This window comes from Lissotriton helveticus, chromosome 11, assembly GCF_964261635.1.
Source record: "Lissotriton helveticus chromosome 11, aLisHel1.1, whole genome shotgun sequence".
Taxonomy (NCBI): domain Eukaryota; kingdom Metazoa; phylum Chordata; class Amphibia; order Caudata; family Salamandridae; genus Lissotriton; species Lissotriton helveticus.
The window spans coordinates 232,489,934-232,504,776 of record NC_136072.1 but is presented as its reverse complement, the minus strand read 5'-3'; the positions used below and the strand labels follow the sequence as shown (position 1 = coordinate 232,504,776).

The 14,843-nt window shown below is 48.7% G+C and overlaps 1 protein-coding gene across 2 annotated transcripts in view; it reads left to right on the top strand.

Moving 5' to 3' along the window:
* The window catches only part of HLTF (helicase like transcription factor), a 498,779-nt gene that overhangs the window by 173,059 nt on the left and 310,877 nt on the right, over positions 1-14,843 (top strand). For both annotated transcript variants that reach the window (XM_078667983.1, XM_078667984.1), the window contains exon 13: positions 224-307. In XM_078667983.1, coding sequence (XP_078524109.1) covers positions 224-307 — 84 coding nt within the window. The remainder of the gene's footprint in view (positions 1-223; positions 308-14,843) is intronic.

Below are 14,843 nucleotides of genomic sequence, written 5' to 3'. Positions count from 1 at the left end.
TTTGATGTGCCATTTATACCATATGGTTAGACCTGGCAGAGTAATGCTGCACATGTGTAACACCTTCTGAGTGGGTACTGTTCCCTAGCACAGTGATAACATGAAAAAGGTTTCAAATAGTCCCAACTTGTCATCTTGGATATTTCTGCATGACATGAGAGGTGATACAATGTAAAAAAAAATATCTTTTTTACTTTTAACATGTGTGTCTCTAACTTTGCAGCTCCCTGTTTACAAGAAGATGAAAACTTTGCAGCAGCTTTAGCTGGACAACTTAGTACAGTAGGAAAGAAACGTAAAAAGAAAGGTAATAAAGCCTTGCATTTGTGAGCTTTACTAGCTGCTGAAGTGATGGTGCCTTTTTCTCTTTACAGTTTTGTACTTAACGCCCTCCTCGCATCAAAAGTGTCTTTGAACAGAAACAAACCTTTTATGTTCAATGCTATATTAGCTGTGAAGCTTTTGGTAAGCGATATGATTTTTGGGAAATATGTGCATAGTGTTTTTTAGTTTCACATGGATAAGACTCTTCAGACTTGTTTTCGGGGAAATTTTTGAGAATGAAATTGTCATATATTGTGCTGATCATATTTGACCCAATTAGAGTGACACAATGAGACTATAGGCAAAAAATAAGTGAGCGCATATTCACAGGGCCGGCTTTAGGGCGGAGGGGGGGCTATGTTTGGCAAGAACTTATGATTGGAGAAATGAGGGGTACTTTTGCCCGGTGGGTTTGAGTGAATCCATGGAGGCAGTCATGCGTGTGGGGGTACCAAAATTGATTGTTGCACCGGTCGTCACCAGTGCTAAAGCTGGCCCTGCGTATTCAAAATATATAAATGTTGATTAAAATTAGGACATTAATGAAGAAATTAATGGATACTATTAAGAATTTATTTTTTGTAAATAATCAAGTGTAGACAAATAATTTTTAAAGGTGCTTTCCAAAATGTTCACATTTGAGTATGTGAATGACACACTGGAATGGTTAAACCATTCCATTCCAGTCATAGTTCAGGCATTACTCGTCTACAGTGTGGCTTATGTCTCGGTCTCCGTCCCTGTGATGTTGCCCTTGCAAGATGGTGCTCTTTGTATTGTTGTGCATTGCACAGATGGCTGCTGGGGGGGCATTTGGTATCCATATTTCTCCAGTTGCCATAGCTTTAGGGTTGAGGGCCTGTAATACCATATATTGGCGGCTTCTCTACTCTCTGCTTGACCATGTTTAATCCTCGTGTGTGGTCGTGTGTATCCTTGACAATTAGTCAAGGAAGTGATCTACTCCAAGCTGATATTGTAAGAATATGTAACATTCTTGAAGTTTCAGATCCCATTTCTTAACTCCTGGAGGTGGGTAATGTGGCATTCTAGTAAAATGGGATATCAACAGATTGTGATTATTACACTGAATCTGTTTCAGTAAAAATATAGGTGTGTTGACAACCCCACTTAATGGCAATTGATTCTCTCTTTGCTTAAGAGTAATATTACCTTGGTCTGTTAGGGTTCGACTGGAAAAAGCGATATGTGCCTTTCAGTGGTGGCTCCGCGGGGCGGGGAGGGGCAGGGTGGGGGGGTAGTAAAGTCTGGAATTGGGCCGAACGGAGTTGAGTAAAAAAATAAAACGAATTACATTGCGCGCTGCATTGCCGATTTGGCTTTGCAGCGTGTGCAATGTAATTAGTTTTGTTTATTTCTTTACTCAACATTGAGCGGCCCAATTCCGGAGTTTACTAACCCCCACCCTGCCCCTCCCCTCCCACTCCCCGCCTCACCACCCTACAGCACTCCCTCGAGGAGCCGCCAGTGGTGCCCATTCATCTGTTTTACTGTCTCTATTGCCACACAGCCCCTAACTCTCAGCAACAAAGTGATTGCTTCATGCAAAAGAGCATCCTTGCCTATTGGAAGGATCTTTCATGATGTTCCGGCCAAGACTTCTTAAGTTTTGCTTCTGTTCATTTATCTTTGAAGTTCCATTAAGGTGGCTAGGTTTCCACTGTACCTCATGCAGTATGTAGCCCTTTTAAGGAAAACATACACTGCCGTGGCGATAGGAGGAGGGCATGCTATTTTTATGTCTCGCATGTTTTGCAGGTAGGTTCTTTGTGGAGAATACATAGCCAAATAATTTTAACGTATCTTTCAGGAATTTTAAATTTTGCAATTCCTTGTGGAGCGTTACTCTACAGTCGCACAGTATCTGTTGCACAGCCTTTAGTGTTTCATGGTGAGCCGTGATTATTGTTTCATATACAATAATCATCATTCACCTTCATTACTCTGGATTTCCCTGCCAGGACATCTAGAATGGAGTTATGAAACAAGTTTGCTGCCCATGAGATTCTGAAGCATAATTGCTTCTATTGCCTCAGCCCACAACAGAGAAAGCTTAGTAATGGTGGTAGTTGGTGGTAACCAGAATTTATTCCAATTTCAAGAAGCATTTGACTTCATTGAGGATAGTCACATGGTTATTGTTTGTTATGGTAGGATGGCACATTTGCTCAAAAGCTTTTTTTGTATCTCATGTATCTATGCAATATCTTACTCTGCATGGTTGTTTGGATTTGTTGGTAATAACCGTCAAGGGGGCCTGTCATCTTTTCAATTCATTAATCATTCTTGGGCCTCCTCAGTTCAGCTTCGACTTGCATGCAAATTTGGAATGGTATGCAGCAGTGCTAAAGTCAAGTTTACAAGGGGACATGCTCATTGCCTATTGTATGAGTTGGGATCCTTTGGTGGTGCCACAGCTTGTGAGACTGCCACTCTCCGTCACATTGAACTTTGACTTGACCTTCTTTAGTCAAATGTACTGGCCGTAAGAAGAGGCTTTATGCGTCCATTCACCTAGATGGTTGGTCTTTGGGAGCAAATGAAGAGGCTTCAGCAGAACTAACTGTTGTCAGTCCATGATGTTCCCTTAAGTCCTGATGCCTTTTCAGATGTTTGTGCCTTATACAGTCACTATGCATTTTGGCTGAGAATGTTGGGGTTTTGCAGATCTGTCTATGAATGAGATCATCATCATCATCCTCGACTTTCTCTGCATGTTTAGCCACATATCTGGATTTCTGGTTTCGCTCTTGTATATCTATTCACCAGCTTAATGAGTACCAGTGACTGATACATCTCCCTATCAATCTCTTGGTAGCCTCAAAGGACTTCTTTTGCCTGCTACTCCATCCTTTCGCAAGAGCTGCCATTTTGCTGAGTGGATAGATGGGGTTAGAATGAGTGCCGATGTCCCTTGAGCCAGTTATACATCTAGTTGTACGGCCCTGACAAAACAATCTGCCTGTTCACCAAAACAGCCTAAGAATAACCATCACCTTTGCCAGTGTCTTGCACCTGATTAATATCTCCTACTAGTTCGTACAGTGTAGGACTTGCAAACAGTGCATATCAGCAGTAATTAACACACTTGTGCAGGCACCCTATTCTGATTGCCACCTGTGCGCGCCAGACCACCTGGTATATTTACAGCATATGATTCATCACATCCAGTGCTGGAATAAAGGGGGAAACAGCTCAGTTGTATCCGGTATCTGTCTGGTCCCAGTGAAGTACGCTGAATTTGTCCTTGTGTAGTTTGCCAACACTGAGAGAAACTATTCAGCTGTGCCCTTACAGTGTGTGCTTTCTGTTTGCTTTGGGCCAGCTTAGCCCAAAAATAAGAGTGAATTTAAAGGGCTGTCATATCCCCCCCCCCCCCCCCCCCCGCCCACTCCCCAAGGATAATTCTGCACGGTAGCGAACTGTGACCTAATATGTAGATGCCAATTCAATGGGGGAACTAAGGCACACAGCTTGTTATCAATTTACACGTACTTCAAAGAGAAACTACCATTTGGAGACAGGTTTCTGACTTTGTGCAACCCTATATGTAAGAGATATGCATGCACGCTCAGAGTTGCAGATGTATCCTATGTAAGAGTATTTACCCAAATAATTTAAATAGCACTCACTGATTTTTTGTATTTAATACTTTCATAGCGCTACAATTATCCCACTGTAGGGTGTCGGAGAGCTTTACATCACACATTCTGCTATGAAAATAAATCATACAAGTATGTACTGTAAATTAATGTGCAGGATTTTACATAAGCCAAAGTGGGTATTCAAGATGTATGAGTCACAAATTCCCTTTACTAGGAGGGATTAAATGCTAAATTGGTATAGCTGGGAGAAACCCAGTCAGGCTTTAAAACGTACCGCAGTGCTTGGGTCTGTCCCTTATTGCTACTCATAGAAACCCTTTTTATCAGCCTTACACTTGCTGATTGAGAAAAAACAACAAGATTCTAAACATGTCTTGCAGTTTGCATACAGGTCCTTGATGCCGATTCATAGCTCACTATGCTATATTAAAAGGATTTCAATTTGGGAACAGCAAGTAATAGAAGGATCTCTGTGTGAAAAGCAGTGACCCACTTACTCTAAAGAAATGCCTTTTTTGCATGATCATACCTGAAGATTTCGACAGATGTTGCTGGAATTTCGACTGTGAGAATGTAGTGAGGCCTACTAACCAGACTTCAGTGCCAGTTTTCTACGCCATTGCAAAAAGTATGTTGAATTAGCTACCCGCAACTGACCTATGATGACTTATAAGTCCCTAGTCTATGGTACCAATGGTACCCAGGGTAGGCAAGTCAGAGTGTCCCGCAGGGCTGCAGCATTGGCTAGGCCACCCTGGGTGGGACAAAGTAGAAAATGGGTCCGAGCCTGCCTCCGCAGCCTGGAAAAGCAGTTTTAAACTTCTAATTTGACTTTGTCATTTAAATCAATAGCAAGCCCCCACTCCCCTTAACAATCTATGTAGGTCTTCCCTAAGTAAGGTATATGAAGCCCTTAGGAAGGGAGCTGTATATTTATTAAGTATGGCATATACTTTTTATATGTCCTAACAGCAAAACTGTTAGAAACTTGTCACTCTTTAGCCCAGTTTATACAGTGGCCTCACATGTTTGCTGGCCACTAGACCGCTTTCTGCCCGCCTGGTGAGTAGTGTGAACGTCGACCATGCTCAGGATCAATGGTAGCCTGCTACAGCGGGGGGTGTTACCTCCCCCTTGCAGGAAGACACTCACGTGGCCACTCAGGGTGTTTGCCCAAGAGGCGGGCTTAAAGGCAAAGCTGCCTTCGGAGGGCAACTGTTGATCACACTCCTAAAGCGTTGCCCTTTTGTTTGGGTAGACCGGCTTGCAGCAGGGGAGACCAGTGCCCAAACCAGTTTTCCTGCGGGCGTGTAGCTCATACGTAACCACACATCTTGGGTGGACTACATCTTAGGAGTGGACAGAATAGCACACTCTGGGGTTGCTAGATGTTACACATACCCCAAAGTAGTCATAGGGCGGGATTGATCCTGGTAGACCATTGCTAGTGACTGCATCATCTCCCCAAGGCACTTTCTGGGCATAAATATGGCACCCTGGATCTCAGATCATGCTGGAACTGGAGAAGGGACCAAAAGACTGCCCTGCTGACCCCTAGACCTTGCAAGAGAGGCTGCACTGTTTGCAGACTCCACCGCCTCAACTTAGGTTTGCAAAGAGAGGACTGTACCATTGGCTTGAGTAAAAGATGTTCCTGAGCCCCAGACCAAAGAAGTGACTCCAAGGGTCAGATTGCTGTCCCCCTAGAGCCACCACAAGTGGCATCAAAGCTCATCTGGCAAGTTGGTAGTCACATTCCTGGAATCATCGCCAGTCACCACTGGGCACTCCGAGAGACCAATACTCCACAGCCAAATATTGCACCCCGGTGGCCTGGGGAGTGTCATCGGAGTCCAGATTGGTTACACCCAAGGGACACAAATCTCCACCAAAGGATACAGCTGGACCCGCTGTGTACAGAGACCGGTATCATAACGGCAGTGGCTTTCTACTGACTCGGAGTAATTCAAGGGACCCCAAGTTCTGTGGCTAAAGTCGCCCCATCTCCTCTATGGACCGAGGAATAACCGCAAGGTCATCCCTGTTGACCGCATAGCACCTAGGGCATCCTCAGCATCCTGCATCCCCAGCATCAGGACCTCTCCATTAAAGTCTAACACAGTTTTGATGTAACTGGTGGAACTGGACTAGAGACTGCTTTGGTGACCAGGTGACTGTACAAATACTCATTAGTGACCCTCCTGACCCTCTTCCTGACTGATTTAGTTGCTCCACTCTGACCAGAGTAGCCAAACCAAACTCCTTCAAACTTTTCAAAAATGTGTAAACTTTACGGTTACCACTGCTTGTTTACGCTATGGACTAAAAAGCTGAGATTCACGTTTTGCTCTAAAATCTATATCCGTGGAACCCTGTGGTGGATTTTGATCATCTTGGTGTCTAAAAATTCATAAAAATATAATCTAGTTTTATAAAATGTGTTTTAAATTTTATTTTGTGTTTCGCAACTTTCATATTTTGTTGTTTGCTGCTTCTAAATGCTTTGCACTAGTTCCTTGGTTTAAGCCTTACTGCTCGAAGCATCAGCTACCCAGGGTTGAGCTAAATGTTTTATCAATGAACCTGCCTGGACCCAAGACTTTTTTGTGAGTGTATTACATGGTAAGGTTGCATAGCCATACCATACAATACACCACAATCCTCACACTTATCTATCTACATAACATAATCTCTTATCTGCATATTACACAATGTGCTTTGCAGGTGACACATCAACCTTTAATGCTACTTCATGAGTCAAAGGTTCTGTTAGGCCTGGCATTTCTTGGTGTGATTACCCCTGACTTTTTGCCTCTACCTCCTCTATTTTTGGTACTGTGGTGGATATGGTGTTGCCAACTTAGATGCTTTGGACATTCTGCCACTGCTAAACCGTGTCAGAGTGCGTGTGCTCCCTGTGTGAAAAGTGTAATGGAGATTGGCTGTCCAATATAGCACGCAGTTTCCTAAACTGCCAAGTTACTCTGGTAAGTGCACATACTTACCAGACCCTGCCCTTCCCTTTTCTACACATCAGGCACCCCATGGGAGGTCTAGGGTACCCCCTGGATAGGGTGCAGTGTGGGACACCCCCGCGCCGCACGGCCACCAGCTGCTGCGTGTGCCCCTTTGCTGTGCCTTACTGCCTCGCCGCCGGCCTCGCGGCCGCCTTGCTTCTCCCCTTGGGTTTTTTTTCCTCTGTTTTACCCGTCATTTGTGCTTGTATTTTTCTTGGTACTTTTGTGCTGTCCGTCATTTGTGCTTGTATTTTTCTTGGTATTTTTGTGCTGTGCTAAACGTTTCTTCCTCCTGTTCCCTCGTTTTGTTTCCCCCCCCATCTGGGCCTGTTGTACTGTAATTAAGTGTTTACTCGGTTCCTTCCTGTTTCCCCGCCTACCTCGCCGCTCTCCCTCCCCGCTTCCCGCCACCGCCATTTGCCCCGCCCCTTTCTCTTCTGTACCCTCCCCGCTCCCGCCTCCCAGCTGCTCCGCCCACCCGCGCACTTGGCCTTATATGGCGACCGTGCGACGCAGGTGAGTGTGACCCACTTGTGGGACACCCCCGCGCCGCACGGCCACCAGCTGCTGCGTGTGCCCCTTTGCTGTGCCTTACTGCCTCGCCGCCGGCCTCGCGGCCGCCTTGGGTTTTTTTTCCTCTGTTTTACCCGTCATTTGTGCTTGTATTTTTCTTGGTACTTTTGTGCTGTCCGTCATTTGTGCTTGTATTTTTCTTGGTATTTTTGTGCTGTGCTAAACGTTTCTTCCTCCTGTTCCCTCGTTTTGTTTCCCCCCCATCTGGGCCTGTTGTACTGTAATTAAGTGTTTACTCGGTTCCTTCCTGTTTCCCCGCCTACCTCGCCGCTCTCCCTCCCCGCTTCCCGCCACCGCCATTTGCCCCGCCCCTTTCTCTTCTGTACCCTCCCCGCTCCCGCCTCCCAGCTGCTCCGCCCACCCGCGCACTTCGCCTTATATGGCGACCGTGCGAACGCGCAGCGGTCACGCGCAGCGGGTGCGCCGATTGTGCGCCGAAGGCGCGCCAAAGGTAAGCCCGTCCGCGCCTGGACCGCGCCCAGGGCCAGGACCCCTGGCCCACGAAGACCCCGACCGACCCGCCTGACGTACTCCGCCGCCACCCTCATCGCACTCAACACCGGCCGACTCCCAGATTGCCACCAAGCCACACCACGACGCACCCACGGACCTTTCTGTTGCCACGCCTGCAAATTCACCTGCATCCGGACCTGCCTCGCACCAGCACCCGCCAAGTCGACCTCCAGCAGCACCCACCTCAAGTGCATCCTGCTCAACACCCGCTCCGTCCACAGGCACGCCGTCGAACTCTGGAACCTCCTAGACGCCACAGCACCTGACGTTGCCTTCCTCACGGAGACCTGGATGAACGCCTCTTCAGCTCCCGACATCGCCATCGCCATCCCAGAGGGCTACAAGATCGTCCGCAGGGACCGCAACGCCAACCAGATGGGAGGAGGCATCGCCATCATCCACAGGAACACCATCCGTCTCACGACCAGCACCGACAACACCCTGACCACCGCCGAACACCTGCATTTCCAGATCCACACCGACCCGAACACCACCCTCAGAGGCACCCTGATCTACCGACCCCTGGGACCACGCACACAATTCAGCGAGGACATCGCCGACTTCGTCAGCCCGCATGCCCTCCCCTCCGCCGACTACATCCTCCTGGGGAACCTCAACTTCCATCTGGAGAACAACAACGACCGCAACACCAGCACCCTGCTCGACAACCTCGCCAATCTTGGACTCAAGCAGCTGGTGTCCACCCCCACCCACCTCGCCGGACACACACTCGACGCAGTCTTCTCCTCCAGCACAGACATCGACTTCAGCCACGCCACAGAGCTGCAATGGACGGACCACAGCTGCGTCCACTTCACCTTCAAGAGAACGACGACCCACCACCACCAGCAACAGGCCGCCCGCAGAAGCTGGAACAAGATCACAGCAGACCAGCTCGCCACCTCCCTGAGCCAGCACCCTCCTGCCAGCTCAGCGAACCCCAGCTAGGCCGCCGACAACCTCACGAAGTGGATCAGCACCTGCGCGGACGAGCTCGCCCCGATGAGGACCCCGCCCAGCAGACCCGGCAGCAAGAAAGCCCCGTGGTTCACCGACGAACTCAAGAGCTCCAAGAAGAACTGCCGAGCCCTCGAGAAAGTCTGGAGAAGGGATCCTACACCGGACAACAGGACCACCTTCAAGCTGGCCACCCGGAAGCACCACCAGCTGATCCGCGCCGCCAAGAAAACTGCATTCAAGGACCGGCTGGACAACAACGCACACAACTGCAAGGAACTCTTCAACATCGTGAAAGAGCTATCCAACCCCAGCGCAGGAAACAACGACATCACCCCATCGCAAGACCTCTGCAACTCCCTCGCTTCATACTTCCACAACAAGATCACGGACATACACAACAGCTTCAACAACCAACCAACGCACACCAAGACCGAACAACCACCCCCCACCACCACCCTCCACGCCTGGACCCCGATCAGCACCGAAGACACCATCCGTAGGATGAACTCCATCCACTCCGGATCACCGACCGACCCCTGCCCTCACCACGTCTTCAACAAGGCCGATGCCGTCATCGCACCCCACCTGCGAGACATCAACACCTCCTTCGACACCGCCACCTTCCCTGAGAGCTGGAAGCACGCCGAACTCAGCGCTCTACTCAAGAAACCCACAGCGGACCCCACCGAACTCAAGAATTACCGCCCCATCTCGCTCCTCCCGTTTCCCGCCAAAGTCATCGAGAAGACCGTCAACAAGCAGATGGCCGCCTTCCTGGAGACGAATGGATCCCTCGACCCCTCACAGTCCGGCTTCCGAGCCAATCACAGCACCGAGACCGCCCTCCTCGCCGCCACCGATGACATCCGAGCCCTGATGGACAACGGAGAAACAGCGGCCCTCCTCCTCCTAGACCTCTCCGCGGCATTCAACACTGTCTGCCACCGCACCCTAGTACAGCGCCTCAGCAACGTCGGAATCCAGGACAAGGCGCTGGAATGGATCATCTCCTTCCTCGACGGCAGAACACAAAGAGTCCGCCTACCACCGTACAAGTCAGAGGCCTCCGAAGTCATCTGCGGCGTCCCTCAAGGATCCTCGCTGAGCCCCACCCTCTTCAACGTCTACATGAGCCCCCTCGCGGCCATCGCACGCCAACACAACCTCAGCATAATCTCCTACGCCGACGACACCCAGCTGATCCTCTCCCTGACCAACGACCCCGCCGCCGCCAGAGCCAACCTGCACGAAGGGATGAAAGAAGTAGCCGAGTGGATGACGACCAGCCGCCTGAAACTGAACTCTGACAAGACGGAGGTCCTCATCCTGGGCTCTTCACCCTCCGCCTGGGACGACTCCTGGTGGCCTCCCGCCCTGGGCACCGCACCCAAACCGACAGACCATGCACGCAACCTGGGCTTCATCCTGGACTCCTCCCTATCCATGACCAGACAAGTCAACAACGTCTCCTCGGCTTGCTTCAACATCCTACGCATGCTACGGAAGATCTTCTGGTGGATCCCCACCGAGACCAGGAAGACCGTCACCCAGGCCCTCGTCACCAGCCGACTGGATTACGGCAACGCCCTCTACGCCGGTACCACCGCCAAGCTCCAGAAGAGACTCCAGCGGATCCAGAACGCCTCAGCCAGACTCATCCTCGACATCCCACGAACCAGCCACATCTCCGGACATCTGAGAGACCTTCACTGGCTCCCCGTCAACAAAGGAATCACCTTCCGCCTCCTCGCCCACGCACACAAAGCCCTACACGACCAAGGCCCGAGCTACCTCAACAGCCGGATCAACTTCTACGCTCCCAAACGCCACCTCCGATCAGCCAACCACGCCCTCGCCGCCGTGCCCCGCATCCGAAGAGCGACTACAGGAGGAAGGTCCTTCTCCTACCTGGCCGCCAAGACCTGGAACTCCCTCCCGACCGACCTGCGCCTGACCCGAGACCACCTCTCCTTCAGGAAGAAGCTGAAGACCTGGCTGTTCGAGCAGTAGCGGCACCCCCCCTCCCCCAGCGCCTTGAGACCCTACGGGTATGTAGCGCGCTATATAAATGTCATTGATTGATTGATTGATTGATGTGAAAGGTGGGACATATACCAAGGTGTGTACCATGTCCTGGCCGTAAAATAATCTCTATTTCGTTTTCACTACTGAAAGGCCATTTTGCCCATTAGAGTAGAATGGAAAGGCTGTGTAATGTTGGCCAGCCTATCTTCCCAAAGGCTTAAGATGGAAAGGTGAAGTTTAGTATGCCTGAACTCACTCTGCAATAGCACATCTTTTTATAAAGATGGTTTTTGCATTGTGTTTGTAAGCCACTCTTTCAGAAGTGGCTGGGTTTTAGTGCTTTCAACATTTCTGTGCGTCTCTGCTTGGTTGTGGATTAACTGGCTGGATTTGAAACCAATAGGATCTGGGGAATGTCTTGACCCAGGGGAGGAGGCGAGACGGCACAGGCTGACCTGCATCTGGAGTGTGTAGGGGGAGGAGTAGGCATAGATGTGAAGAGGCCTGGGCTGGTGCTACAAAACAATTGTCCCATCTCCTGCTAAGTGATTGAGAATCCAGACCCCAACTAATCAAAGCAAGAAGGTGTGACTGGTAGGGAGGCACCCAGAACTGGTTTGAGCAGGGGTCAGTTCCCCCTTAAACACAAAGACTTCAAAGCCATTGAGGGGTATAACTATGCGAGCTGAAGCCCCTGAACTTTGGAGAATGGCTTGATCAAGTGTGAACAAGACTGGAGCTACTTTGTGGGTCAAGAGGAACCTTTGCCAAGGAAGAAGCAACTGAAAATACTGCTGGATAGGACTGCCTTGCTGTGTGATCTGGGGCTAGCCTGCAGTTCGCTGTTTCACCTAAGGAAAGGCTGTAGGGACTTTGCTGAGTGCTGTGTCCCCCTGCATGAAGGACGTTGCTGTGTCCTGAAGTAACTATCCCCAAGGGCCCGAGGTGAGCTGGCTCCCTGTTTGGAAACATAGGAACACAAAAGTTTCCAGAGAAGACTCTCAGATACGCTGTGGGTGCGTGTGCTCTGTCTAGCCTGAGACCTTCGCAAGTTGTGCCCTGTTGTGATCTTCGTTGAAAATAGAGAAAATGTACCTATGCCTCGAATTATTTCAACACATTATTGATGTGAAACAAGATAAACATAACCTTATAGGTTAATCCTGGTAATTACTTATGCCTTTTATTTATTCAATTTAAATAAAGTTTTTCTGATCGTGAATTTGCAAAAAAAGAGTACATTATCAACTAGACAGTATGCCAAATTATTATAATACAGTGGGAACACAAACATAAATTATATAGTGTAAGCACAAACATAGATTATATTGTGATCTTCGGCACCTGGAGTTCCATACGAGACTCAGCGTGTGTGATAGGGGGCACCAGAAGATAAAGTGTCTCAGCGACGCTGCATGTGTGTGCCTTGCGCTGCCTGAGACCCTCGTGAGGAGCTGTCTGGGTATCGTGCACCTGGAGTTCCCGTGAGTCTCACTGACTCTGAGTGCGGGTGTAGTGTGCAGCCTGGGATCTTCCCATTTCCTGGAAATTCAGAGAAACTGCATTGGAGGCCCAAGTTGCTGGACGAGGAGAGGAGAGTGGGTTTGCGCCCCCCAGGTAACGTGTGTCGACTCCTGGGGCGCGGGCTCGGAGGGAAAGACGCTCGTGGCCTCTCTCTCTGTCCTGCAGTGCGAGCCTCTGCTTCGGCTCTGATTGAGGCCCGCGTGCCAAGGGAGTGGCAGCACCGGGGCCTGAGTGCGAAGCTGCATTTACTGTCTTCTATCTTACCTGTGTGTGGGGGGGGCAACTGTGGCCGGAGACTAACCGAAAGCCAGCACGAGTGGGGGAGAGACCGCCGGCGGCACTGTGAACGGTGCCGGAGTAACTTACTTATTGCATTACTTCTGCATACCGGAGTATCTGATTGTATAACGCATTGCTTTATTCCTGCACAACAGACTGCCTATTTTGTTGTATTGCCTATTGCATTAGTTTGCCTAACGAACTGCCTGATTGGTGTGTTACGCATTGCACTAGGTTTGCATAACGAATTGCCGGATAGATGTGTTTAGCCTTGTCTTAGTCCTACATCAGGATCTGCCGAATTGTCGTATTACACATTGCATTAGTGTTTCATACCGAACTGCCGGATATATCTGTTCCCCATTGCATTAGTTTCGCATAACGAACTGCCGATAACTGTATTATATGTTGCATTGCTTTTTCCTAACAGAGTACCTGAAAGGGGACTGTACGCATTGCATTACGGGGGCATATCAGTTTACCACGTTGTTGCTTTACGCATTGCATTACAGTGACAGTAGAAATCGCGAGATAGCCGTATTACGATCTGCATTATTCTTATATTGTGAAGTGCCTGACCCCTGCATAACGAACTGCATATTACGACATTAGGATTATTTAAGATTGTTTAGTTTAGCTCAATAATAATAGGCCAGGGGGAGTATTACCCCGACGCATATGTTTGTTTAGGATTGTGTGGTTGCATCGTATATCTTTTTATAAACATATATTTGTTTTGCTAGGAAACTCGTGTGGAGTCTATTTGTGGTGTCTTGTGTATTTGTAAACATAACGTGTATTTGTAAAGCGCACGTTCACCCAGAGGTCTCTTGATGCTGAATAACAGATGCTCATTGTTACCCAACTCAATGGTACTCATTTTATCGACCTCAGATGGATGAAAGGCTTAGTGGACCAGCCGGAATTGGAATTCAAGACAAAATACCTTTTTTCATTTGAAAAGAACAATAAGCAAGAATGCCAAGTCACTTTGATTCACTCTGGACACAAGCCTCACCATCAAGAAATGCATTGCCAAAAAAACAAAGACGCCTGGAACCAGCTCACTCTTCTAAAGAAGGTCACTGTTTCTTGAAGAAAGCAATTTCGGAACTGCAGTTCAAGCCCTCGTACTCTTGCATCAAGATGGTGGTAATGCCAAACTCTGTGGCCTCCTAGACTCCACAGTGGCACCCCTTAGGTCCGTTCTACATGATGCAGCACACCTCATCCAGGACCTGGAGGAATAGGATCATTTCACCCCTATCCTGATGAAAAAAGCCTTGGGTTCCCTTGCTGTTCACATAGTCTTCAAATCCAACTGCATCTTTTACAAAGCTATCATGATTAGCACCCTAACTTATCTTGCTGACAAGCTCACCATCTCTGGTGGGTCTTGACACGCCTGCAGCGAGGACACTATCAGAAAGCAGACTAAGAAGTGTAAACAAAGCAAAAATAAAACTGCAGGCACTTTCCATGTATGCACTGACAATCTGGAACAACATCCCTTATGCATCTGCACCATTTCAACCCTGCTCCAATTTAGGCAATAGTTGAAGATTCTCCTCTTAAAGAACACTACTTCACAGTATCCATCCACAACTCCGCTTCCTCTCCTCTTACTCATTGACTTTATGCCCGTCTTTGACCATAGCAGTCCTTGACCTTTTGGCTAGGCTCGCACTATAGAAACACCCTATGTATACATACATGCATGAAATTTGATTTTCAAAACGTTGGTCAAGCCGCTAACCTGTTTGTTTTTGCTTGGTTGGTGTATGTTGTTTAACTGTTTGTATGTTGTTTGATTGAGGATGAATGTAGTATGAACAATGGAGGGATCTGAAAGAGACACGTTAGTGATAGATTCCTTACCTTAGAATATCCCCAGGCGTCAGACTGCATCTGGAAAATTTTGCGTAGCAATATCCCTGCGCGTTGGTAGGCGTCGTCCGCGTCCGTCGTCGTTAGCGCCGGAATGACGTCGTCTGAGTACTTA